This window comes from Podarcis liolepis, assembly GCF_965112155.1.
Source record: "Podarcis liolepis genome assembly, chromosome: 3".
In the NCBI taxonomy this organism is placed as follows: domain Eukaryota; kingdom Metazoa; phylum Chordata; class Lepidosauria; order Squamata; family Lacertidae; genus Podarcis; species Podarcis liolepis.
The window spans coordinates 95,505,557-95,533,055 of record NC_139557.1 but is presented as its reverse complement, the minus strand read 5'-3'; the positions used below and the strand labels follow the sequence as shown (position 1 = coordinate 95,533,055).

Sequence of the window (27,499 nt, the reverse complement as noted above, 5' to 3'; positions counted from 1 at the left end):
ATAACTCGAGTTTCTCTGATTATTATCAACAGGTTTAAATTTGGTTTATAACAGTAAAGTGTTGTGTAGTCTAAACTGGCTGCCTTATAATTAAATATCTCTTCCAAACATTCTCACCTAGGACTCAGCTATACAGCTGCAAATAAAATGTTTTAACGTGCATTATACAAATGTGACACTAGATGGGGGTGATGAGCTATGGCATAGTCAATACATTTTTCAAAACATTTTTTAAAAAACCATTTTCACGACTTTTAAAAAATATGTGTCTAGATTCCACCTCAATAACAACTATCACAGATGGGATAAAAACCATGAAAAAGTCAAAAGGCACTTTTTGGTGTAATATGAAAATACTCTTAGTTACAGCAATCCTTGATAAACTGAGAAAGTAATGTGCATTCTTCTGCTGTGCTGTGGATACACAGATATCAAATCAAAGTGAAAGATCATAGAGTTAGGAGCGCACAGAAGGGCCCTGTGTAAGCAAAATGTATTTCCACCAAAATAGCCCTATTCATCCACGGTATTACTGGAATTCGTAGCAGGAATTAATGGGAAATTGTGGGTTAGCACTTTGGTTTCTGACCCACATAAGACAAAAATTGGGAGAGGTTAAAGCGGTACACTTTGGATACCTGCGGCCTTTCTCTTTGGCCTCTGGTAGGCACTGCTATCCTCACTAGCATGCTCATTATCTCATACAATACTTGAGATGACAGGGGGAAGGGTAGTCAGAATTTCCCTGGAAGAGCTAGCAGTCAGATGAAAGGAGGAGCAGTAGAAGTGGGGAGGGTGTTGGCTTGAATAGCCTTGCCCTGGAATTCCCTCCCTGCATAAACAGGGTTTACAGTGGTACCTCGGTTTTTGAACAGCTTAGTTCACAAACAACTTGGAACCCAAACGCTGCAAAACCAGAAGTAGGTGTTCCGGTTTTTGATTTTTTTCCCCGGAAGCCAAACTTGCTCCATTTTGAGTCCCCCTGTGTTTCCTGTTGAACTGCTAATTTGCACCCCCCCCCCATTATAATTCAAGCCTTCTGTTTCTGATTGCAGTGTTCTGAGGTAATATTTGGAGCTTATATTTGGTGCTTTTGTTTTTGCTATTTATTTTGCGTTTTTGGTTTTGAGGCTTTTTCAGTTAATTTGATTGATTGATTGATTGATTGTGTGACTGCGGAAATGGATAAAAGCCCCCATCCAAACAATGACTATCATCAGTGCAGGTAAGAAATTTCTTTAATTTTAATTTTTATCATCTACAATACTGTTTTACTTGTTTTATAGTACAGTACATTGATTATTGCTTTCATTTTATGGATTAATGGTATCGTTAGATAGTAAAATTCATGTTAAACTGGTGTTTTAGGGGTTATTTTCAAAAGTCTGGAATGCATTAATCCATTATGCATTACTTTCTATGGGAAAGCATGCCTTGGTTTTTGAACACTGGTTTTGGAACAGACTTCTGGAATGGATTAAGTTTGAAAACCAAGGTACCACTGTATTCAGGAAAAATAATCTTAAATCATGTGTAATTTGCCTGTTGATCAAAAGTTTCCTGAATTTAAGCCTGAGGGGAAGAAAATGGAAAAGAAATGGAGGTTCAGTTCATTGCAAAAACATTGGGCCGGATTCAGCTAATGAATCTCACTAGCAGAAGCTTATGCAAGGACATTTCCCACTCCCCATCTCCACCCACATGTGCCCCCATGCTCCCAAATTGGCTTGAGACGATCAGGAGAACCCCCAGAATGGGGGGGGGGAGAAAAGGGGATCATTCCATCTTGCAAGCTGAAATGGTAACCTTTGGACATAGTGCCAAGCTGAATTCCTCCAACTGGGTTGGATCTAGATTTCCCTTCCACCAACTGGAGCATCCTTTACCCGAGTTCCACTCAAAGGAGGAAGAGATGGAGGAAGAGATGATTGTTCCTCCCTTTGTATCCATTCTCTCTCTCTCTCTCTCTCTCTCTCTCTCTCTCTGGCAGTGGGATCCTTCTTTCCCATCCATGGAAGGTGAAGTCTGGGTCCTACCCATTTTTAGAAGTTTACCAATAAGTTTCAACTCATGTCATATCATTCTTTGTAACCATCAACAAAGACAAGATAAAGAAGGAAAGAAGGATTGCTTTAGTGCACTTCATACTTGGGGGTTTCCTGACTAGAGATCTGGTTATTCACTGCAGTTATTTGATTAACATTTTTAAGCAGTTTATCCACCGTAATATTTACCTGTTTCAGTGAGTTGTGGGGAAACGGAATTTCAATAAGAAACTGAAATTGGGTTTGCTAGTTTGCTCAAGGCTTCCTGCAGTTTTCTGTTTGTACAGAACTTTTTTTTCCAATAGGATGGCTAGCATCTGCACACCTGTCATAAAGCAGTACAACCATTTCCAAATACGCTTCATAGAAAATAGCTAAAATGATCTCTTAAGCAAATCAATTTAGTGTAAGATTATGCAAGCCTTTGACTTACATAGAACTCCGCCTTTGACAAAATGGATAATAATTTTCAGCCAAGATTGAGAACCAGCAAATACAATGGATGTATGTGCTTGAGAAGTGTACACATTGTCCCCAATAGCTAGAGGATACTTGAGTAATTTGTGACTGTAGCACATTCAGAGTTCATCAGTTTTCAAAACTGGGAACAGAGCTTCACAACTTCTATATAATACTGCCTGGAAGCACAACACACTTTAACAGCTATTGTTCTCATGATATGGCTTATAGTTTCATTCTTCAAATAAAGTAAAGCTGCAGTCCTATGCATGCTTACTTAGAAATAAGCTCCATTGAGCACAGTGGGAGACATTTTGCTGCCTGAGGCAAAGGACAAGGTGGCACCCACAACAGAAGCTGAATCCGAATTCAACACTGGCAACAGGATTGCATCCTCCAGCACCCCTAAGGGCAGCTAACTAGGTGAGCCATAGCTCATCATCTCCAACAAAGGGATCAGAAACAACAGCCAGAGGGCTGCTGCCGCCCCTGGAACCTGCTGCCTGAAGTAATGGCCTCCCTCTGCCCTACAGTAGGGCTGACCCTGGTTGGGATTGCTTTTAAGTAAACATGCTTAGTCCTATTGAATTTGAAGGTGTTTGTTGGCTCCTGATATACCTTGCTAAGTCACAGCTTACCTGCACAGGTGGTTGGGTGCAAATGGGGCTACCAAAGATAAAGTATTTATTTCTACACACTTGGTATGCAGCGAAAACTGAGAGAGGATCTTGCTCATTGGACCCAGATAAGACCTGCCTATCTGTCAAAGTGCCTTCTCCCGTATTAACAGTCCCAGGTACTGCAATTGGCAGCGTCTCTTTCTGTTGTGCCCCAAGTGGATTTAGCCCACTGAGTGGCAGTATGGTAGGGGGTCTTCCTCTGTTGTGGCTCACCAGTCTTGGAATTCCCTTCCCCTGGAGGGACAGGCAAAATGGACTATAAGGGGTTTCCTACTGCTATTTTAAACAAAAAAAAAAAACCTGTTTCCCCATCTAACTCAATATTCTCTGTACTGTACTGTACTGATTAGCAGTTGCTCTTTAGTATTTCAGAGAGGAGCCTTTCCTGGCTCTTGCTGGAGAAGTTAGCATCCAATTTGCCGTACCTGCCAAAGGCTGCTTCATAACCAACACCTGAGTTTGCTGAAAACACAAACAAAGCTGGATGTTATCAGCATGGCAATACCTTACTCCAAAACCATGAATAATCTCACCTATAGGTTTTATGTAGACTTCAAATTGTGCTAAAGTAATGACACTCTCTGCTATCCCATTGCATCAGTGTATGCAAAAATATAAGGATGGAGAATGTAATGGTATGTGTGTAGAGGCCCACAGAGCACAATGGAAGGAGGCAGAGCTCCTCCCTCCCGTCTCAATGCCATTTTCTTTCTAAGTATAATGTGGGGAGGGGGGGTTGTGTGAACCGTTGTGGTTAGGATGGATTACAACAACAACAACAACAACAACAGATCAGTGGAAGCCTGGGAAAGTAAAAGCAGCTTACCAGAAAGACAGGAGAGTGGGCACCAGGTGAATTTCTCTGGGCAGCCTGTTCCAAGGCTGGGGCATTTCCACAGAAAAAGTTCTGTGCCCTGTAACTTCCCAGTGCACCCCAGATAGCCAAGGGGTTCGGATAGGAATGGGGTAGCAATTTGATTCTGTTCACATTTAAAGGCAAACTTACCTCATTCACATTTTCCCATAAAATATCCAAGCCGAAGCGCAGCCATCTTTCAAAATTCAAATTTCTCTGAATTTTGCAATGCAGTTCTCTAGCCAAGTAATGTGTACAGAAATGCATATGCTAGTGTAAAGTGTCCCTATGAATGCATGTATGAGTGAAAACAACACATAAGAGGCATTATATTGGGAAAAGGTTGCTTTGCAAACATTTTATATTAATGTGTATTTTAGGAGAAATTTGCGCTAAAATTAAGGTGAATTTTCATGAAGACTTCTTTTAAAAAAGGCAAACTGTTGTGGAAATGTGGAGACCTGAATTTAAGATTAGAAAAATGAGAAACTGAGAGAAACCAGAACTGATGTCTGAAGTGCCTCTGATGACTGGATTTACAGTGTGGCATGGACAGTCAAAGCAGGTCATAAACCTTACCCTTCCCACTTTGCTCTCCCCAAAACACTAGTTTTGTCCTACTGAGGGTTATTTCCAGGCACAAGAGTTTCATGGGCAAAAGAAACAGTAAAGGAGACATGTTTTGAAACGGTGGGGGCAGGAATGAAGAAAGGGAAAGGGTCCCGCACATAATTTCTACCACCCACTCACTCATGCTGCACTTTTAAATCACCCTAGCTTTGCCTTGCTTTATATAGCAGTGATGGCAACCCAGTTCTAACACATGCTGTTGCCGTGTTTAATTTGCCTGGTAGAGACCAAGGTACATCTGAGAACAGGTGAGGGGCCATGGTGAGCGGCCGAGTGCCTTGCTTTGCATGTGAATGCTCCCATCGTCAGTCCTTGGACTCTTCGGATAAAAAGGGTGACGTAGAGTAGGTGATGGGAAAGGCTTCTGCCAGGCACCATGGAGAATCTCTCCCAGTCGTAGTAGGCTTATTGGGCTGGGGAGCACAAATGTAGTCTGATATTAGTCAGCTTCCTAATAGGAAATGGAAATGCAGTGCAGATCAGTGAAAAAATAGGGGAAGGCAACTTATTTCCAGCTTCAACATTCATACAAAAATATCATGCCTTTCAGTCTTTCACACATTGACATTAGTTGCATGGCACCCTGCATCTGCAAAACTCTCAAGTATACAGAGAAGCTTCCTGTATATTCCTTCTGGGTAATTTGTTAGTGGAAATGCAAAGCAAGATTTCTTTCTGCGTACAGTGTACTTGATTTGTTGCTGGCAACATTTGACAGCTCACCTGATCAGCTTTTGGCCTCATAATTATTTCAAACTGTTTTTGTTCTTTCTGTGCCTTCTGCAATATATTTGATTATTTTTTTTTTGGTCCTTATTAACTTTTTACAGCATGTTTTTCAGCTGTGGCTAAAATCACAGTGTTAATGAACCAACCACGGTAATCACTTTTAGTTATCTAGGAGCTTTAATGAAGCATAATTAAAACTAACATGACATGTATGGAAAGAGCTGTTCCAAACTCTTTTATTATTATTATTATTTATATCCTGGTTGTTGTTTTTTTCTTGAATAGAAATTATTCCTTATTCCAGTTTTCGGTGCAATAATTGCTGCATTCAGTGAGAGCTCTTTCTTATCAGAAAACCAGAACCTGAGGGGGGAAACACCATAGTTTCCTTGGGAGGGACATTTAGCTAATCCTTAAGTCAAACACACTCAAGAAACATACTCAAGAAAATGGAAGTACATGTCACAGTGAGGAATTGCTTCAACAACTGGCATATGATTCTTTCCCCTCTTGCATGAGAATATATCGAATGAAGAATTATGGCAGATTATATATTCCATTTAGGAGATAATTGTGAACATATATGTGAATGTTTGCATGCTGAAATTCTTTTAACTCTCCAGAAGAAACATGCTTTTTTTATTATGAAAATCTCCTCTTTTCATACTTTTTCAGGAATAGATCTAGAGAGTATAGCACCTGCACTTTAAAGCAAAGTTTTTATGTCAACAGATAGCATGCAAAAAAAGGTTAATAAAGCAAATTTGCTCTCCATCCTTAACTGATGTTGTTTTAATAAGCTGCTTCAATTCAATAGACTTAGCTTTTCTTCTGTTCTGCTATATTTGAACTAGCTGTTTTAAGTCACAAGTGTTCTGTTAAGACATATGTAATGACAAATCTTACCTCTCCTTAAAGTAAATCCAAACTCCAGCAGCAAAAATTGGTTAATGTCATTTTAATGTCACCAGTAGATTTTAAGTACAGGATAAATCAATTATTGTAATCGCAGCCCTTGTGTAAATCACTAAAAGCAAACCAACCTCAGGATTATAAAATGAATCTTTGACAAGTATTCAAGGTTTTAGCATATTCCCAATAATGAGGATTAAGCACTTGCTATCTTGTGAAAGAAAAGTTTTATTCAGTTACTAAGGAATATGTGCGTAATCATTAAGAGAGGTCAGATTAACAAAGGTATTTTGCAAAAAAAAGGGCATCCGCTACAACATCTGGTGGAAGATCAATGATAATTTTGTCAATTCCTTTTGTAAAAGGGGAAAGATTAAGAAAGTGATAAGATAATGGAGTAGCTTAATGCTATATTTTGAAAGAATGGACAGAAATTATAATGGTATCATAAAATATAGTTATATAACTTTTTGACATTTTTATGTCAAGAAAAAGACTATTCTTCCTTGAACCAAGAGCAAACAATGATTTCTGAAATCCACGGGCAATTCAGTCAATCCCAAATAAGTCCTGATTCTACATGAAGGGATTATGTAAAAAAGGCTCCAGACTAGTCTATCCGGTTCATTAGAATTCCTCACACTTCACTTTTTTTGTAGCTGTATATGCGGAAAAGAAATTTGAATGTAATGTTCTGACTCGTGATGAAATCCTGTGATTTTTTTTTTTTTTAAAAAAGACCAATCATATGTTTAATTGGATAATTTGCTCCAAAATACAGTTCACTCTAAAGGAGACTTTATGCTGAGTATAAATGATGAATAATCTTACCAAGTATTGCTTTTCGAAAAGCCAGCCTTTTACTTTTCTGTTTAGTGGAATGTTGAAAACAGAACCGGTCGTCAGCAGGAATGTGTCTTATAAGGGCAAAATGGCTTTATTGTATTATCATTAATAATTTAATTATTAATGAGAAACTGTGCATTAAGTGTCAGAATATTTTTTTTATTAATGTCTGATATCAGTGTTTACAGGTGCTCCCCCCCCCCCCGCAACGTTGCAGTATATACATATATCTTTTTAATCCAAGTACACTTGGGTTTTATCTAGAAAGATTTGTTTTGTACAAGCATTTTAAATTAATGAATATGACTTGGCTCTGGGGATCCCTTTCTGTTAATTGGAAGAGGGTTTTAAAAATACCTTCTCCAGCTTCCCGTTCTGTCCTTTTGGCACATGGAATTACAAGTTTATTTTTAAACAGCACAATACAAAATTCCGTGTCTGTTGCAACGGAGAAAAGAATTTTCATAGCTATTTGAGCTGCAATTTTTTTCTTTTCCAAAACAACACGTCTCTGTTCATAGATATGTCTTTCTGCATGCTTACAGTCATGGTGTCATATGAATTGTGGCGTAATAGCATTTAGTTATGGATGTGTTGGGGAAGTGTGCATATTATTCATAAATTGCACTCCGCAATGTAAATGAATATCTGCCATTTGAAAACAAAACCAAAAACATTTTAACCACTTCAATTTCAAGAACCAAAATATTTTTTAAAAAAATATTTATTTTTCAAATAAAACATAAATGCCATGGCTACTAAATTGGAGAGAAAATTGTTATATGAAAGTCATATGTGGTTTAAATGTACTGCATTTTAGATCTTGATGTAAGAATAAATATTCTTACGACAGGCTTCCTCTGTATAGGAGTAATGTTTATAGATTTGTCTGGCTGCTAAATTGTTGAATCTATTTAGTTTTTCATGTGAAAGATTTTAATTTTCTTTTATTGCTACACATTAGATGCCATTGTTCCTCATGCAACTGAGGACTGAATTTTATTATCTGGCGTGGGTTCTAGAGGGGTAAAGCAAAATGATCGAAGAGGAAAATCACAGTCCTTTAAAAAGAAGGATTCCTTGACAAAATTGTAATCACCTTTAGAAACAGTTTGTGGATAATCAAGGATTGTTACAGTAAATGAATAGCATCAAGAACACGCTGCTTAAAAGACGGGGAATTTCTGCTGAAAGGATATATTAATGCATAGAAAGATCATCTGAGTCTGTCCTGTATATGTGATAGAACAGAAATTTGCAGTAGACGTCTGGCATCTGGTGGCTTGGAAATGAAATGACAGCCTTTCCTGAAAGGCAGCAAGAAGGTTTAAAGACTGCTTCGAATCTTGGTTTTATTGCAAATGGGAAATCACAGTTTCATTTCCTAACAAACTTTCAAAGCCTCTCAATTTTTTTTCTGCGGAGAATTTGGAGTTCTTGCAACATCTCTGTGTGGTCACAATACTAATGATCATAGAATCATAGAGTTGGAACATGAAACCTTGGCATTATCAGCACCACGCTGTAACCAACTGAGCTATTGAGGGTGATTGCTATTGGTTTAATTTTCCACTAAAGAAAAAAAAAAGGGCCATGTGCCAAAACATATGGCCATTTCTCTGAATTTACCCCTCTGATCTCAAAGTACCTTTCTTTGTGGGAGAAAGCAAGAGAAATGAGGGGTTTTTGTGCCATATCAAGCAGAGAGGAAGGAAGGAAGGAAGGAAGGGTCTCTAGAGTGCCGAATTTAATCCTTTTCCCACAAGTTCTGCAACTAGAATAATTTATGTAAATAAACTTGACATCAGCTGGGGTTGTCCTGCCCACCCTGTATCTCCAATGCTGTGGCTAGCTCTATTTTGCCATGCAGATTTCTACAGCCTCCAGTTATAAGCAACTGCCTTCAACTTCTATGGCTAAAACTATACAGCACCGTGACTTTCCCTTTCTTCTTGGATGGTTCTTTTGGGATATTGGTTAGAAATAAAAATCCTTGCATTTTTCCATTGCTGTGATAGGATAACCTTGCAAAACTGATACAGTGGTACCTCGGGTTACATAGGCTTCAGGTTACAGACTTTGCTAACCCAGAAATATTACCTCGGGTTAAGTTCATGGTAAACAGTGAGTGAGTGCTTTCCCCCAAAACCTCTAGTTATATATACAGTGGTACCTCGGGTTACATACACTTCAGGTTACAGACTCCACTAACCCAGAAATAGTTCTTCAGGTTAAGAACTTTGCTTCAGGATGAGAACAGAAATCGTGCTCCGGCGGCACAGCAGCAGCAGAGGCCCCATTAGCTAAAGTGGTGCTTCAGGTTAAGAACAGTTTCAGGTTAAGCACGGACCTCCGGAACGAATTAAGCACTTAACCCGAGGTACCACTGTACTTTCATATACTTGATGCTATGCAAACAATACACATAAAATAATCTACAAACTGACACATCCATGGGTCATAAAGTGGTTATTCTCAGTGTGTGCCATTCTACATAAACATGATAACCTTTGAAATAGTTCTTCAGGGAGGAACAGAATAGAAAAATTGAATAAAAAAGGAGAAATAGATATATTTTAAATTCTATGATGTGGATTATTCATACTTTTCTGAGACATTCAGATATGGAGCTCTGGCATCCTTCCCTCTATGACCAAACTTGGGTGGCCTCATGCCACACGACCATCAGTTTGGAAGAAAAATGGGGCCAGCCAGACATAACAGGTAGGTTTCTGTATAACCAAGGAGCAACCCAGGAACCCTAAAGTATTCTGTTCATACAGTACTAGGAAATAAAAGTTTTGAAAATCCAAAAGACATGCCTTTCTATGCTCAGTGACTCCCAGGACCTATGAAACGTTGATGACTTCAGTTTGCAGATTAAAGGAATGTGGAGAGTGTTATGTACTGAGCTTGGATCCTAGAACAATAGGCAAGTAGGATCCTAGAAGGCAGCAACCTGATTGATCTGCAGGAGCCGCCCAGTCCGGCTCCAGGAGGAAGTGAATCAGCATCCTGATTGGCCTGCAGGAACAGTCCAATCAGGCTCCAGGAGGGGAGTTGAATCAGCCAATCACATGGGACCCATTGTGTAAATAATGTATATATAGCCAGAGGTTTGGGGGGAAAGCACTCACTCACTGTTTACCATGAGCTGAAATAAAGAGCATGAAATCACTCAACTCCAAGTATATTTCAGAGAGGGATGGAAGGACTTGCTTTGCTTGATCCCTTAACTGCTTGTGGTATCCTAGAAGGAAGCTTAGGGTTAAGAGGACCTGTGAATCTTCTCCATGCTATATGCGAATGCTTTGGGACAGGGAAGGGGGAAAGGCATATTTCCACTTCTCCACTCTCCAGATACCCCACGCCAAATGATACAGCAATAAAACACTGAGCCCTTGAGCACTTAATAGCACTGTGCAGAGTAGTTTCAGTAGGGTAGAAATGAAAAAGGGGTGTCCTTTTTCCTTTCCTGCCTCCACATCTGTGCTTCTAGGTTCCTGTTCCAGGCTGCTTGGAGCACATTACAGGGCTTGTTTCTAGGGGCTGAGGAAACACTGCAACATTTAGTTGTTAGTCTCTGCTTATTGTGGACAAATAAGAACGAAATAAGAACATATCCTTTGTGGGATTTTCACCTGGACAGATTTTGTTATTCATTTGTTCAATTTTTAAAGTTCTATTCATCTGTTAAGCCTTTTGGAGCTATCCAGGGTGCCACCCACCTTACGTTTTTCACTTTTTGTACTTGAACCTCTGCCCTTCCCTTCTTTATCTAGACTCGTCCTCTGCTTTGTTTGAGCTTGCCTTGCTGGAATATGAGTTAGGCTGGGATTTGAAACTGGTGTTAGAGGTACATGATCTGGTGTCCCTGACCTCTGTGCTCAGCATAAGTCCCTACCGGGCTAGAACCACATTATCCCTGAGCTGAGACCACTGCCTTGGACAGAACAAGAGGCTCTATTCTGTGCTAAGGTACCAGGGGTTAGTCAAGCAGTTCCTCAAGAATTATTGGGGATCAGGCATCCAACCACTTAAATAATAAGGTGCCTATGCTTATATAGAAACATCCAGGAAAAAGCCAATGATGGGAGATGGTGGAACATAAAAAGTTGTCTTACTGAGGCAGGTGATGGATCTGCTTATCACAGTATTATGGGCACTGGCTGCTAGTGACTCTTTAAAAATACTTGGGATGGAACCTGGGACCGCAAATAGGAAGGGAAGCCAAGATGACAAGGATTGAAACAATTGAGGCTAGGAAACATCCGTCGAAGACTGAGCCATAATGTTTTAAAGCAGATAACTCTTATAGGCTCAGTAACTTGAGGAGAGTGTTCCTAGAATTATGTAAGTGTACATACCATTAAGATATTGTTCCCCGCTCAGGTGATGAGCACAGTGTGCAGAGTGATGCTGAGGTCTGTTAATGTGAATACTGAAGGCAGCAGTTTCTCAGGCATGGGGCTTCCATTGTCTGGCCTCTAAGCCGGTCAAATGAACCATGGGTGGCTTGGTTAGGTTACAGATTAGAAAGAAAGAGAGGGCATTTGCATTTTCCCTCCAAGCTCCTTGCTGTCTTAATGGGTTGATATGGGGTTGTGGGTCCCTAGCCATGATGGCTACATTCTGTCACCACTGTGAGAGGCAGTATGCCTCTGAATACCAGTTGCTACATGAGCAGAATGCTGTTGTGTTTGTGTCTTCATTGTAGGCTTTCCACAGGCATCTGGCTGGCCACTGTGAAAACAGGATGCTGGACTAGATTTAGGAGACTCTTATGTGGTCAGTTCTTTGGGGACGGGACTGGATTTAGACTCCAGTGTTTCTGATGCAGGAGTCCCTGATTCAGAGGCTTCCAATCCAATGGGCTCAGGCCCATTGTAGTTTTCCAGCATTTCTGCCTGTGTTGCTGCTTGTTAGATGGACCTGACTGGCTCCTCTTCATCTGAGTTGCTCTCCAAGAACCAGGCTATTGCTCAGAGTTGGGCCCTGACACTGTCTTAGCAATCCTTCAGGACTGAAAGACAGCCTAGAAATCAAATCAGTCAGTCAGCCAATGAAAAATTTCGATGACTTCCTACTGCCACATTTACTTCTTGCCAGAAAAGTCCGTGCAATTGCCACAGAAACAATTTAGATTTTTAAGTCTAAATTCAAATGTGATTTGGCATTTGCTCTTTCTCCCCTTTCATCTCTACCATTCGTATCTGGAATTACATACCGTGGCTGTGGAATTCAATCTGTGAAATGTGACTTCAAAATTTATATTAAATCCACTGAAAAGTGCTGATTCAACTTTCAACAGTCCAGTCAGCATCATGCTTGTCTGCATTGTATCAGCTGTTGTCAGAAATTTGGAGGGCGTCACTGGTACATAAAAGTGAAATGTGAAAAAATGGCAGATTTTGGATTTCAGGGGGGTGGAGAATGGTTTCCTCCAAAAAAAGAGTTTCTGCTTTGAGTTTACGTGTACTAATTAGCCGACTCTCATCTTGGTATATAATGTGACATGATTGCAGCCTTAATATTGCATCTTTATATGTGAATCCTATGATATATTTAAAAAGTGAATCTTTGTTAATGAACTCTCTCCTTCCACTTAGAATGTTTGAAGCATTCAGTCCAGCCACTCTACAATATTAACAGATGCAGAGTCAGACAGAAAACCTATTGATCAAAAGTGATATATCCAGAAGCAACATACTGTTTACAGTAAGTTATCATTCAACTGAATAATGATTTAGCCATTTACTTGGAAAATCTTCCAAATTGAAGTCTAATACACAGATACTAGGTCTTCCTGATGGCACCACATTGCCAAGATTAAGTCCCATAAAGTATCTCACACAAATTTTATTGAAACTACTGCACAGTTCTTTATGTGTGGGATACAGAAGCACATAAAGTATCTTGCAGTAAATTTTGTAATGAATGGCCACAAACTGCTTGTTAAAGGTCCCTGTGTGAATGTTCAGCCCCTCAGAAGCTATTGCCACTCTGATGTATTTTTCTAATAGTTTGCAGCCTACCAAAACATGTCAAGAAGATATAAGTATGGGCAAATGACTTAATGGTAAACATAAGTACTATAGCATGGAAGATGAGATTATCACAGCATCTATCTATCAAAAGGTGTGTCACGGAGTGTTTGACTGACCATGAATCCTTTGCAAGTTGGTAGCATGGACTCTCCTGGATTTATTGGAAGGGAAAGTGGTATACTGTATTGAGCAGGAAATTTGTGGCAAATACTTCTCTTTTTTTTGCTTCTTGAGAACCAAACGTCTTTGGTAAAATGGAGACGTCCTGCAAAATGCTAACCATGATTGCTTTAACTCTGGTAAAGATCCAAATAGCACAATGAAATCATGGTGCATCTTGCTGAATTATCCCTAGAGAATATGTATAGGGACACACCAGTGAGATCTGCGGCTTACAATCTTTTAAAATACAACATTAGAAAAATGGGGGTTGCCTTAACCATGGTTAAGTATTATTGGGGTGTATGGGGTGTTAGAGGAAGGGTAGTGCGCCTCCTTTTGGCAACTCCTGCAGCCAGGCTGGTGCCAAACATACTGCTCTGCTTTCCTTTGGACCGCATCAGCGAGGTTGAGAGGGGAGTCTTGTTGTCTGGGCATCCCAGGACCTCCACGCATACTGCCCAAGCTTGTGCTCCAGGGAGGTCACTTAGGTGCCAACACAATGGTTTGACTTCACCCCTGGAGGTGCGTTCCACTGTCTCTCAAGAAAGATGGATGCCAGCAGGTTAAATATAGGCATAATCATTATATCTATCCTTCAAGCTGTGGGTTTGCATCCTAAACTGTAAAGGTAAAGGGACCCCTGACCATTAGGTCCAGTCGTGGCCGACTCTGGGGTTGCAGCGGTCATCTCACTTTATTGGCCGAGGGAGCTGGCGTACAGCTTCCAGGTCATGTGGCCAGCATGACTGAACAGCATGACAGCATCCTGAACTGTAGCCAGACTTAAATGGGTTTAACAACTGTTGAGCCACTTTTTGTCAAGGCAGATAAACCATGCACAACCATGGTTTATGTGGCCATTCATTACAAAATTTCAAACTTAAAGCCGAGGATCTAGAGATTGCGGAAATTAACATCCACCCTTCCAACGTTCAAAATCTCCACTTTGACTTTGCAAATGCAAAATGCTATACACCCTGACTGATACAGAGTTAAGACCAAAATGTTTGCCACTTATGTCTGGCATAAAATGAAGAGGATATTTCGCCAAGCTGTGTAAGAGGCTTGTCAAGCGTTTCTGCTCACCCTGTTTGGCAGGAATTGCATCATAAGCCTTTTGACTGATGCCAGGTTGACAAAAAAAAAAAAAAGAGGGGCTTTGTTGTGGCATTAATGTTTTGAAAGTGATGTTTTTGTCCCGTGCCTCAAGTGACATAACGGATCATCCCTCTTAAACCCTTTGCTGATACAGCCACTGTGATCAGGGTGATTGATGAAAAATCCAATTGGCTCTGAATGTTTTTATTGTTAAATTGTATGGAAGAACAAGACAATCACTCTACTGATATCTTCACTTCTATAGGCAATGACTGGACATATGCATGCAGTTCAGTATATGAATGCTTGCACACATCTCAACATATGCACCAAAAGAATGAGAACACCTACAAAATTAAAGTTGCAATTAAAGTTGTTTTAAAAACTAAGGGGCTGCACACTAAATGCTCATTTTCTGACCTTGCAGTTCTGATGAATGGGGTACAGTAAGCACAACAGCAAAGATGTCAGATTTGAAAGTCAGAAATCTGAGTTCAAGTCCTTTCTTTGCTATGAATCTTTCTGGGTAATCTCAGGCAAGTGAGCACTTAGAAAAGGATGCTGTAATTACTAAGGCCCAGCATGGGTTTCTCAAAAACAAGTCATGCCAGACAAATTTCATTTCTTTTTTAGAAAATAGAGTTACAAGCTTGGTGGATCAGGGGAATGCTTTCGACATAGTATATTTTTATTTCAGTAAGGTTTTTTAACAAGCTCCCTCATGATATTCTTGTGGAAAAGCTGGTAAGATGTGGGCTGGACAAGGTTGCTGTTAGATAGATTTGTAGCTGGTTGACTGGCTGAACACCAAGAGTGCTCACTAATGGTTCCTCAGCATCCTGGAAAAAAGTGACAAGTGGGGTATCACAGGGTTCCGTCCTGGATGACTTGGATGAAGGAATTGAGGGGATGCTCATCCAATTTGCAGATGGCGCCAAACTGGGAGGGGTAGCTAACACAGCAGAAGACAGAACTGGGACTTTAACAGATTAGAGAACTGGGCCCAAACTAGCAAAATGAATTTCAATGGGGACAAATGTAAGGTTCTACATTTAGGCAGGAATAACCAGCTGCATAAATATAAGATCGAGGATACCTGGTTTACTAGTAGTACATGCAAAAAGGATCTAGGGGTCTTAGTAGAACACAACCCCAACATGAGTAAACAGTGTGATGCAGCAGCCAAAAAAGCTAATGCTATTCTAGGCTACATCAACAGAAGTATAGTGCCCTGATCAAGGGAAGTAATAGTCCTGCTGTATTCTGCCTTGGTCTGGAGTGTCTAGTTCTGAACACCACAATTTAAGAAGGATATGGACAAGCTGGAATGTATGCAGACGAGGGCAACCAGTGGTCTGGAAATCAAGCCTTATGAGTAACAGTTGAGGAAGCCTGAGAAGAGATAGAATAGCTTTCTTCAAATATCTAAAGAGCTGTCACATGGAAGATGGAGCAAGCTTGTTTTCTCCTGTTCTTGAGAGAGATTCCGACTAAACATTAGAAAGAACTTTCTGACAGTAAAAGCTGTTCAACAGTGGAATCGACTCCTTTGGAACGTGGTAGTTTTTAAGCAGAGGTTGGATGGCCATTTGTCATGGATGCTTTAGCTGTGATCCCTGCATCATAGGAGGTGAGTCTAGATGACCCTCAGAGTCCCTTCCAATTCTTCAGTTCTTTGATTCTGAGTCTCTAGCTTTCTAGTCAGTCTACTTCACAGGGTTGTTGTGAGACTAAAAAACTCTACTTGCATGTTTCTTGCTTGCATGCCTGAATCCTTTTGTTGTCTACTTTCAAACTTGTTCCCCCCCCCACACACACACCTTTTTTTTAAAAATGGAATCCATCTCACACTTTTTTATAGGTGACAAGCTTTTTCAGTACTGAGGCACCAAGATTCATGCAAAAGCCATATGTGATTATTGATACATTACATACCGAAGCACCATAATGCAGGACAGGCTTCCTCAACCTCGGCCCTCCAGATGTTTTTGGCCTACAACTCCCATGATCCCTAGCTAGCAGGACCAGTGGTCAGGGATGATGGGAATTGTAGTCTCCAAACACCTGGAGGGCCGAGGTTGAGGAAGCCTGGTGCAGGATAACCTTGGCCTTTCAGGCTGATTGAAAACAGCATACAGAACAAAACTGTGTGCAAAGCTTTATCTTTTGTGACTCTTCCAACATGGAAAAATAAGAATGAACTCTAGTGGGAAAATATGGATCCTGGTAAATGTTTTACTTTTAAATTTACACCGTCGGAAAACATCAGAATTAAATCATGTCTTATAAATTATTATTTACTTCTTAAAATTTAGATACCACTTGATTGTAAAAAACCTCAAAGTGATTTACAAAAATCATGGGCACACACACATGTGAAAGTAAAATGGAGACAGATTCATACACGGCTATGTGGATTTAATCATCATCATCACAGTGACCTCATTTCCAAACTTTAAAATTTTGTTATACAGTATAACAACTGTACCAATATTTTCGTGCCACATTTACTAGCAGGCTATAAGAAATGGGTTTGCTTTATTGCATATTTTAGTTATGGATGCTGATATATTAATGCTTCTATAACTGGTTTTTATATTTGTAAACCACTTAGAATGCAATTTTTGGCATTAGTGGTATATCAAGTAAATTATATTATATCATTAATAAATCATGGTAGTAATAATACCGAGAACCTTTTTGCAGGCACTCCTCTGCAAGCGAGGGGGTGGCGGGGGGTAGCAGCTTGGGGGATTTTTAGCAACAATTGGAGAGGAGGAAGGATTAATCCTATCCTGCAGCCCTTATTTGGGGGGTTTGGTGGCAGAATGCTTGCTTTGATTAGTGTACACACTAATACAACCCGTTAGTAACACAACATGTAGTTTGGCTCTAAATCTGCCATTTTATGCCCATTTGCTTGGGAGTGGGCCTTACTAAACTGAGCGAGACCTCTTTTTAAGTAAACATGCATAGGATTGCGTTGCGATGAAGGAAATGAGGGGAGGAAGCCCCATGCCTCATTGATGTAATTGTCCTTGGAGACATTCACAGAATCTCTGAAGAGTCTGGCACCTTGGAGGTCATATCTCTAATTGAATGTAGAGGTGCCTTATTTTGGCTTTTATATCAGTGAATATGATTAAACTCCTGCTGTTGTGCTAAATTTCAAAGATTATAAAAAATCAGGGGAATTAAAAAGGTCACTGCAGTATTTCATTTCAATAGCAAATCTGTAGAGTAATATTGTACACGTGCATGGGAAGTTACTTTGAAGAACTGCTCTGGAAAGAGAACTTGTTCCTTGTTTCGTTCCATTTGGCGAATGCCACTCGGTTCTATGAAAATAAGCAGAACTGATCTCCCATGCTTACCACCCCAATCCAGAGCAGAGGGAAGATCCGTCCATTCCACATGGAAATCCCCCCCCCCCTTATTTCTATACCAGAAGGCAAAAAAACTGCAGAAGCAGCACCTATTGTGAAATAAGAGAGTTATTAATCAAAGACACGTGTCCGCCATGTTCTTCTCTGGATCAAAGCTATATAGATCATGGGCTTCAACTCACTGGTCCTCTTCCCACCCAAACCAGCTCTCTTGTTGTCCACCTATCTTGGTTCTTATACCAGACAGAGTAACAATTTTTCAAAGGGGTGAGAGGCGCAAATAGCATTTCCCTTTCTCCCAAAAAATATTTAGTTTGGACAGCGTGTTGTGATGGACATCCACAGTGAACCTTGCCTTCTGAATGATGTACTACTACTGCCCATTGAGATTGGTAATGGCAGATGGTAGAAAGGTCAACAGCAGGTGGAGCCATAGCCAATGACAGATGAAGCCATCTAATTCTAGTTTCCCCTCTTCCTGCTCCTTGTTTTCTATAGGGATTAATAAGGAGGAAGTTGAAACCAGTGTTATGGGCTGGTTGGATGCAGAGAAATTGTGGGAGGCACCAGCTAGGGAACCCCTAAAGGAAGAAGGCTCAAAGCCCAGGGAGTGGTGGTAGGAAGAAGAAGAGTTTGGATTTGATATCCCGCCTTTCACTCCCTTTAAGGAGTCTCAAAGCGGCTAACATTCTCCTTTCCCTTCCTCCCCCACAACAAACACTCTGTGAGGTGAGTGGGGCTGAGAGACTTCACAGAAGTGTGACTGGCCCAAGGTCACCCAGCAGCTGCATGTGGAGGAGCAGAGACACGAACCCGGTTTCCCAGATTACGTGACTACCGCTCTTAACCACTACACCACACTAGGACAATGATGAGTGGGAGAAGATTGGGAAGACGAGGTGTTGGAAGCTGAAGATATAACAGGGTATAGTGAACAGGAGAGTCTGTGGCAAAGAGACACCCAGAAGCAGTGGCAGAAGCCTTATGCCCCTACTCCCCACTACTCCTCTGTATCTAGCCAGTCCATGACATCAGGCAACCTGAGCCTCCAGCGATGAATAGATGGATCCAGGAGCACACGCAAACTCCAAACCTGTTCTTTCAAAGGGAATACAGCCCCATTCAGAAGAGAGACAACTAGCAATACTCCTAGACATGAGAACCTCTTCCATCTTCCCTGGGTTCAAGCTCTGCTTATTAGCATCCACTTCACCGCTGTGTCCAAGCATAGCTGTCAACCTTCCCTTATTTGGTGGGAAACTCCCTTATTCCAGCGCCGTTTCCTGCTGCTATCCCGGATTGTTGATATCCCGTAAATTTCCCAGATTTCAAAGGAAGCAGCTCCTCTCCCTCCCTGCCGGCCAGGGAGGCTCCTCAACTGCGTTGCTCGGCTGCGTTGCTCACCAATAAGGAGTCTGAGAAGGACTGGGGGGTGGAGCTTGCATGCCTTGTGCCGATCAAATCGGCTGCGTTGCCTGGGGACTCGCCTTTGCTTTAGCGCTTCCCAGCGGAGAGGTGACGGTGTGGTTTTCCTTGCTGCTGTATCCCTTTGCGGGGTTGCTGCACTGTGGGGACCACCGCTTGAGGCTTCGTTTGGCTGCTGGCTGGGCTTTCTGCCTTTGGGCCTTTGGCTTGGAGGGGCTCTCTCTCTCTCTCTCTCTCTCTCTCTCTCTCTCTCTCTCTCTGTGTGTGTGTGTGTGTGTGAGAGAGAGAGAGAGAGAGAGAGAGAGAGAATGTGTCACTTAGGCTGATAGTAGGAATGCTGTAGCTTCACACACTTACCTTCACACAATGTGTAGTTAACTTGGGGAATTTTTTTACCACAGGATGTGGTGAGGTCAGTATTTTAGATTTACAAGGGGATCTGAGAGATGAATGAGAGATACGGTTTGTCAGTATTAATGGACAGCTAAAAATTAACTTAACCCCAAAAGTTAGGACCAAGATTCAAATCCTGACTGGGTAACTTTGCTCACTAGTAACATTGAACCATGAGGACGAGATGGTTGGACAGTGTTCTCGAAGCTACCAGCATGAGTTTGACCAAACTGTGGGAGGCAGTGGAAGACAGGAGTGCCTGGGACAGGTGAGGCTGCTGATCCCTTATTTTCTAATCTGAAAGTTGAAAGCTATGTGCCCAAGCAACAGTCCAGACAATACACAGCCTCTTCTCAGTAGAATAGTGCTGTGTGTCATCAGTGTACCCCAACATTTCAAATGACTGTACCTCATGGCTTCCTAGAGACATTAAACAGACCATTGTAGCTGAAGACCATGATCATTGCTTTGCTTAATCTTCTCCTCTCCAGGCTAAACACATACAGCCCTTTCAACCATATGGTGCCCTTTAGATCCAAGACATGCCAGCTGGGGGTTATGGGAGCTGCACTACAAAGCATCTAGAGGGCACCAGGTTGGCCAAGGCTGTCTCATGTGAACACTACTTCCAGGCTTTGCATTTCATTGTAGGCCAGCGCAGTATTTCACGATGGAATTTTAAGCTGAGCATATTCTATCATGATCAAAGGGACACGCGCCTGGCATTAAATGGCACACGGGATGAAAAAGGATGTGAAGGCACAACAGCCACCATTATAAATGTTTATAGACATACCTGAAGTCTTATCTAAAGTTCATCCTGTTAAAGGACATGTTTTATGTTGTACGGTTCCTCTTAGAATATCAATCTAATAAGCACCAAATGAGTCTGAAGACAATGGTGTTATAAAAAAAATGGAGAAAAATGATTAAAATGTGATAATTATACTGACAGTTTATATGCTCAATCTAATCAGCCGAACTTCCAATTTGTCATAATGTACACTCACTCATACATTATTGCTTAATTATAGCAACACTTCTATTTGGAGAGGCTGTCAATCACGTGAATGCCCATCATTTTTCTTTATTTGCATTTAAAAGACATATTTTAACTCTGATTGAAAGCCTACTCTATTATATTGAGTTAACCCTAGCCATCTTTCTTGCTTACTGTAAACTTGGCTATTCTGTTTGTAAGGTTTATGTCACACGGAGGCATTGTGAAGTCATGCTTTCCCTTTCATCTTGCATCAGTTCTTTTAGCCACCTGCAATTAAGACTAACCAATCAATAAGAAGCACAATCCAGCCCCTGGATGCCCAAGCAGACCAGGAGCCAAGTAAGTTCACCAGTCATGTGTGAGTACCCCAGTCCACCCCAGGCACAGAGCATGTGGGAGCTCTCGTGGGGAAAGGCCATAGCCCAGTGTCAGAGCACATGATTTAAATGAAGAAGACAGCAGATTCAGTCCCTGGCATCTCCAGTAAAAGTTATCATGGAAGCAGGTGATGGGAAGTACGGTACTTCTGCCTGAGACATTGGAGAGCTGTTTCCACTTACAGTGGAGAACAATGGAGTAAATGGCCAAATAGTCTGAGCTGGTACAGAGCAGCTTCCTGTTAGCCATGATGCAACTGATCTGTGCAAAGTCCAAGGCAAGAGGAAAACTGAGCATGACAACCCCCCCCCAAGTGTCCATATTTTCCAGGGGCTGTTCTGGATCCTGGTTTCTGATTTGATCCCAGAATGTCCCACTTTTCCTTAAAGGTAAAGGTACCCCTGACCGTTAGGACGACTCTGGGGTTGCGGCGCTTATCTCACTTTACTGGCCAAGGGAGCCAGCGTTTGTCTACAGACAGCTTCCGGGTCATGCGGCCAGCACGACTAAGTCGCTTCTGGCGAGCCAGAGCAGCGCATGGAAATGCCGTTTACCTTACCTTTGACGTGCTTTCGAACTGCTAGGTGGGCAGGAGCAGGGACCAAACAATGGGAGCTCACCCAGTCACGGGGATTCAAACTGCCGACCTTCCGATTGGCAAGCCATAGGCTCTGTGGTTTAGACCACAGTGCCACCCGCGTCCCTTCACTTTTCCTTAGGATATCCCTACCAGCATGAGTTTGACCAAACTGCGGGAGGCAGTGGAAGACAGGAGTGCCTGGCGTGCTCTGGTCCATGAGGTCGCGAAGAGTCGGACATGACTAAACGACTAAACAACAACAACAACACTGAATAAAGCGCACATGATAGTGTGTCTTGCCAGAGAAAAACTATGGGTTGGAGCTTCCTACCAGAAGCAAAATTAACAAAGCATAAGGGAAACATGGGCAGGGGTTCAGAAGGAGAGGGGCAGGAGAACTCCTTTATGAGCAACACATCTCATTTTCAAATAGAGGAAATTCCTTCCATGGCTCTCCAGTCGCAATGGTTCAATAAACAAAAGCATATGGAGGAAAGTGAATCCTGTTTATTTCACACCATTCAACTTTAAATTCATATAGCACAAAAGCTAATCCTTACATTTCTGTAATATGGCAGGTATGCTACCGAAAAGCAGCTTTCTCATGTTTGCAATTGCAGAGAACTTGCCCACAAAACACAGGTAAGTGAGGCACACTTCAGACTGTCATAGGTGTCACTGCAGGATAAGCAGCTATTCTTCTGCGATTTGGTAGGGTTTGTGCACTCCAAAGGGGCAACCATGGCTACAAATTCTATGCAGTTCTCCCAAAATAAAACAAGAAGGAGATTGTTCCTCCTTCTAAAAATAAATAAATCAAAGAGTCCAGACCCCCAAACCCTAGAGGTATTTGCTTGCAATTTGGCAGGCTTAATCCACTCTGCAGAGGCTGCTATGCTGTACGTTTCATCCATTTCTTTCAAGAAGGGAAAAAGTTATAGCCATATTTTGATTCTCCATAATAGCGAAATATAGGAAATGGAGCTTTGTTTTTAATGAAGCTGCTTTGAACCTGGAGCATGAATTGAATCGGACAGACTATGGAGTGACTCAGAACAGATTGTACCACTTCCTGAAGTGAATCAAATCTTGTGGCTGGTGCACACTGCGACTTCCTATCTTACAATGTACATAGTCCAGTATTATACAGCATGGATTTCCTTTCTCAAGTCAAGGCAGGCAGAAGTCCAGGTTCTGCGGGTGTTGGGTATTGGGTGTGGAGCTTCTACACAGCTTTTTATTTTTGGGGGGTTGGGGCATGGAGGCAACCTCTGAGGCGGAGCTGTTGTTTCTTAAGAGTGCAGAGAGTTAGGAGGTTCCTATTCCCCTCACAGAGCTACAATTCTCAGAGTTCCCTGTGAAGAGGGATTGATTGTAAACCACTCTGAGAATTGTATTTCTATGGGAGGGAGTTCCCACAAGACCTGAAGGCCTGATTCCTTGTTGACATGAATGGTGCTTCTGGCCCACAGAGGGAGCATGATTAGTGCAAATCATTGAATACACAAATAATAGTGTAAATTGTGGTCATCAAGTGGGGAGAGGAAACACACTTTATTTACTCATGGGCAAGAAAGAAAGAAATTGTGTGGGAAGGGGTGCTATCTGATTGTTAATGTACTAAAATCAAAGTCCTTTTTAGTAACAAACTGTTACTATAGCCTGTACCAGCAGGAAGGCAAAAACCAGTGTTAGGAAGTGGTGAAATGCTGGAAAGAGATCCTTCAATTATACCTAAATTATCCAAGTAGTTAGACAAGATCCATATCATTTGCAACGACCTTGATCTTAGGACTCATTGATATTTTAGGTGATGTTCTTTTAATTTTTGCAAATTTGTAACATTAGTTATGGTTCAGTACCAGTATCAAGATCATTAGTATTAAGTCAAACACTTATATGGATTCACAAGGCAGCAATAGCAATGGAGCTTCCAACTATTTATCTGAAAGTTTCAACTCTAGTTTGCCGTCATCTTCTGCTCTTGGTGGCACTGAGATGGCTCCCTGCAGAGTCGAACCTGCTCTACTTTAAAGATACATGCCTGCCATTCATAAATTTTGGAACCCATAATTAGAGGCACGGACTCTTAAGTCTCGAAGCAATGCAAAGGTAATCAAGTCCAATCTGCTGAACTGACACAAAATTCACCGTGCCAACCATTTTCATTTGCACCCCTCAGGATTCAAGAAGCACTGACTCAAATAGGATGAACCTATTGCCTTGCGGCGCTGGGAAGCTGGTCCCCTAGGGTTAACATTGCCATAGCACAGCCAATTCAACCAACAGATCAACCAACCAAAGCTTGATTAATTACTTAACATTTTTTTACACTGAAAATAAATAAAAAAATAAAAAATTGTCCAGTAGCACCTTAGAGACCAACTAAGTTTGTTCTGCGTATACCCGGTAGCCTGGGAGTAAAGATGGAAGTATCTGTCCCTTTCAGTTCTTTCAGTTTCTCATTTGTCCGGTCATAAATTCAACATTTCTGCATCAGTTTGCTTTTAAAAAAAATAATCATGAAAATTTTGGTGCAAACTTATCCTAATACAGTGGTACCTCGGGTTACATACGCTTCAGGTTACAGACTCCGCTAACCCAGAAATAGTACTTCAGGTTAAGAACTTTGCTTCGGGATGAGAATAGAAATCGTGCTCCGGTGGTGTGGCAGCTGCAGGAGGCCCCATTAGCTAAAGTGGTGCTTCAGGTTAAGAACAGTTTCAGGTTAAGAACAGACTTCTGGAACGAATTAAGTACTTAATCCGAGGTACCACTGTAAACACATTTTCATATGCAGATTTTAATAATATACACATTCTTTCAATCATTTTCCCTTGATATATGTCATTTCCAACAAAATTTTCATATTTGTGCACTTTCCCCATATATATGCATAAAGACTTTTTGGTTAGAGAACAGCATCAGGAAACTAGGAGAAGTGCAAATTTCAAAGGCTGGCTGTATTTTGGTTCTAATATTGTTTTGTATTGAGTTTAAAATGTCAGTTTCTCTCTCCCCCCCCTTCCTACCTGAGCGTAAGCCTTCTGCACTTTAGTGGAACTTATTTCTGAGTAGCTAAGCATTGCACTGCTGCTTGAGTCGCAACCCTACGTTATCAACTTCAGCTTCCTGCAGTGTGATTATCTGTCTCCCGTAAGAGAAACTAAAAAAGAAAAAAAAAGAAAAAAAGAAGAGCAAAAACAATTTGAAAGCCAACCATTTTGTATATATGTGGAACAGATGAGAAAAGATGAACCAATGTGTTGTTATTGGGTTGTGTTGTTTTTTAGACAGCTTGAAACAGCTGGTTTGAGCCTGCAGGTAAGAGTGGTCAAGTTTTTCACCTTCACATTTACTCTCCCATCTTCCCTCAGTAGATCATTCCCTGAGCTGAAAGAAATAGGAGTCAGAAGCGGTGCAGCGGTGCATGCCTGCTCAGCTTATTAAAACGGGGGAAAGGCAATATTTCACCCCCCAGAAATAAAAAAAAAAGATAGACAAGTAAGAGAGGCTAATCCATCTGATGAAATTAGCAGGCAGAGTATGTAGCTGTTTGAAATGATGAACGAGGTTGAAATAGCTACACAGGCTTACATCCAGTGGGATAATTACTCCAAGCTCTCGGGCTAAAATCTGTCTTGGAGGAACCGGGAGGCTTTGATGACTCAATTTCAATGGGCATGCTTATGAAATACATAGTAAAAGCTATTAAAACTGAATTGTTCTTGGGTGGTATTCTGAGACTGGGCTACTGACCCCATCAGGCTGTTTTTTAATAAGCTGCACGCTAGCTATGCTCCCAGAAGTGGTGCCTGCGTTAGCTGCCCACCTGCTGTGCCTTAACCACCTCGTACCCCCTGCACCCCATTGTGAGCAATTATTATGGTTCCAGAATGCATCCTGCCTTCTACGTATGGAAATATGGGATAAAGCTCTCTGCCGAACCTCTGCTGCCGTCCTCCCGGTTTTAGATTCAGCCTGCATATATTAACCTGCGCATCATGTTAAAGAGATGGCACGCTTCACAATCCCTCTCCTGTAGTAGATTTCATTATCTATAAAGCCTGCTGCAGAAATGAAAGCATTTGGAAACAAAAATAATACTCAGAATATTGCAGGTGTAGAACTCTTTGCAAACTGTTAGTAATTGCTGGTATACCACTAATACCTTGTGGGTGCAGCATACATGCATATCCAATAGCCGTTTTCTACCTGATGTCAAAGTACATTAACTGTCTGGGGGTGTAGTTCATGTTCCTCCTTTTGCAGGAGATATGTATAAATGTACAAGCCTTCCCCCCCACCAGCCCATAATTCCAGTCTGGTTCAATGAGCACTGGACCTCATTCCAAGGTTTTTAAAAAAATATATTGAAAAGACTTCTGTTCAAAGAGCTTCCAGAGGCATTTACAAAAACAAGGTGGAAGGCAAAGAAACCAATAATTTTTTTAAAAGCCCCTAATACTTTTTTGGGACGCGGGTGGCGCTGTGGGTAAAAGCCTCAGCGCCTAGGACTTGCCGATCGAAAGGTCGGCGGTTCGAATCCGTCACTCGGTCCCAGCGCCTGCCAACCTAGCAGTTCGAAAGCACCCCCGGGTGCAAGTAGATAAATAGGGACCGCTTACTAGCGGGAAGGTAAACGGCGTTCGTGTGCTGCGCTGGCTCACCAGATGCAGCTTCGTCACGCTGGCCACGTGACCCGGAAGTGTCTGCAGACAGCGCTGGCTCCCGGCCTATAGAGTGAGGTGAGCGCACAACCCCAGAGTCTGGCAAGACTGGCCCGTACGGGCAGGGGTACCTTTACCTTTACCTTTAATACTTTTTACAAAGGAGAATAAACAAACTTTTTTTTTAACTGATGGACTTTATTTTTCCCTTCAGCTTTCTTATCTCGTGTAGCGGTCATGCAGGACCCTTCTGACAACTCTTCTGATACCTTTAGGAGTGATGGGGCCGTCAGAGCTGATTCCAAGTGTCTGTCTATATTTGGGGGGGGGGGGGCGGCCTTTTAGGCCTAGTGCACCAGATCTTTATCTCCCCTCACCTCATGGGCCAACTTTCACAGGGAGGCAGGGCCAAACACTTGTCAATCATCCGGCGTCAGGCAGTCCCACTCACCTATCAAAGTTAACTTGCAGGGATGAGGGGAGGTTGACCTGCTTTGTCAGTACATTTCCTGCATGAAACACACTGGCGAAGCAGCACCTGGCAGGACTGAATGCTCCACTCTTCAGCTGAGTCTGCTTCAGCATCTGTGCTCAGATGATGAGCAAAGACTCCAAACCTGATCTCTGCAAGGGTCTAAGCAGGGAACTGGCATGCACAGCCAATGCAGAATTGAACCCCACTATCAGCTGACATGTATGGAAGTGAGAGCTGGACCATAAAGAAGGCTGATTGCCAAATAATTGATGCTTTTGAATTATGGTGCTGGAGGAGACTCTTGAGAGTCCCATGGACTGCAAGAAGATCAAACCTATCCATTCTGAAGGAGTGCTCTGAGTGCTCACTGGAAGGACAGATCGTGAAGCTGAGGCTCCAATACTTTAGCCACCTCATGAGAAGAGAAGACTCCCTGGAAAAGACCCTGGTGTTGGGAAAGATGGAGGGCACAAGGAGAAGGAGACGACAGAGGACAAGATGGTTGGACAGTGTTCTTGAAGCTACGAACATGAGTTAGACCAAGCTGCAGGAGGCAGTGGAAGACAGGAGTGCCTGGCGTGCTCTGGTCCATGGGGTCATGAAGAGTCGGACACAACTAAATGACTAAAGAACAACAATCAGCTGACATTACCCATTGACATCAGCGACTGACAAGTGACCATGGTTTAGAGGGAATGGCTTTGCCATCTATGGTTACTCGTACA

General features: G+C 41.8%; 1 protein-coding gene across 12 annotated transcripts in view; it reads left to right on the top strand.

Annotated features, from left to right (window-relative positions):
- LOC310702798 (uncharacterized protein) overlaps positions 1–27,499 on the top strand; it is a 73,816-nt gene that overhangs the window by 9,231 nt on the left and 37,086 nt on the right. For 6 of the 12 annotated variants that reach the window (XM_083494944.1, XM_083494946.1, XM_083494945.1 and 3 more), the window contains 3 exons: positions 12,767–12,875; positions 19,830–19,936; positions 22,208–22,271. In XM_083494944.1, the coding sequence (XP_083351070.1) occupies positions 19,842–19,936; positions 22,208–22,271 (159 nt within the window). In that variant the 5' untranslated portion in view covers positions 12,767–12,875; positions 19,830–19,841. Of the gene's footprint in view, positions 1–1,170; positions 1,226–9,737; positions 12,876–14,729; positions 14,815–18,735; positions 19,366–19,829; positions 20,485–22,207; positions 22,272–27,499 lie in introns of those variants that run through there. The other 6 variants (XR_014523605.1, XR_014523606.1, XM_083494948.1 and 3 more) reach the window with 5 other exon arrangements.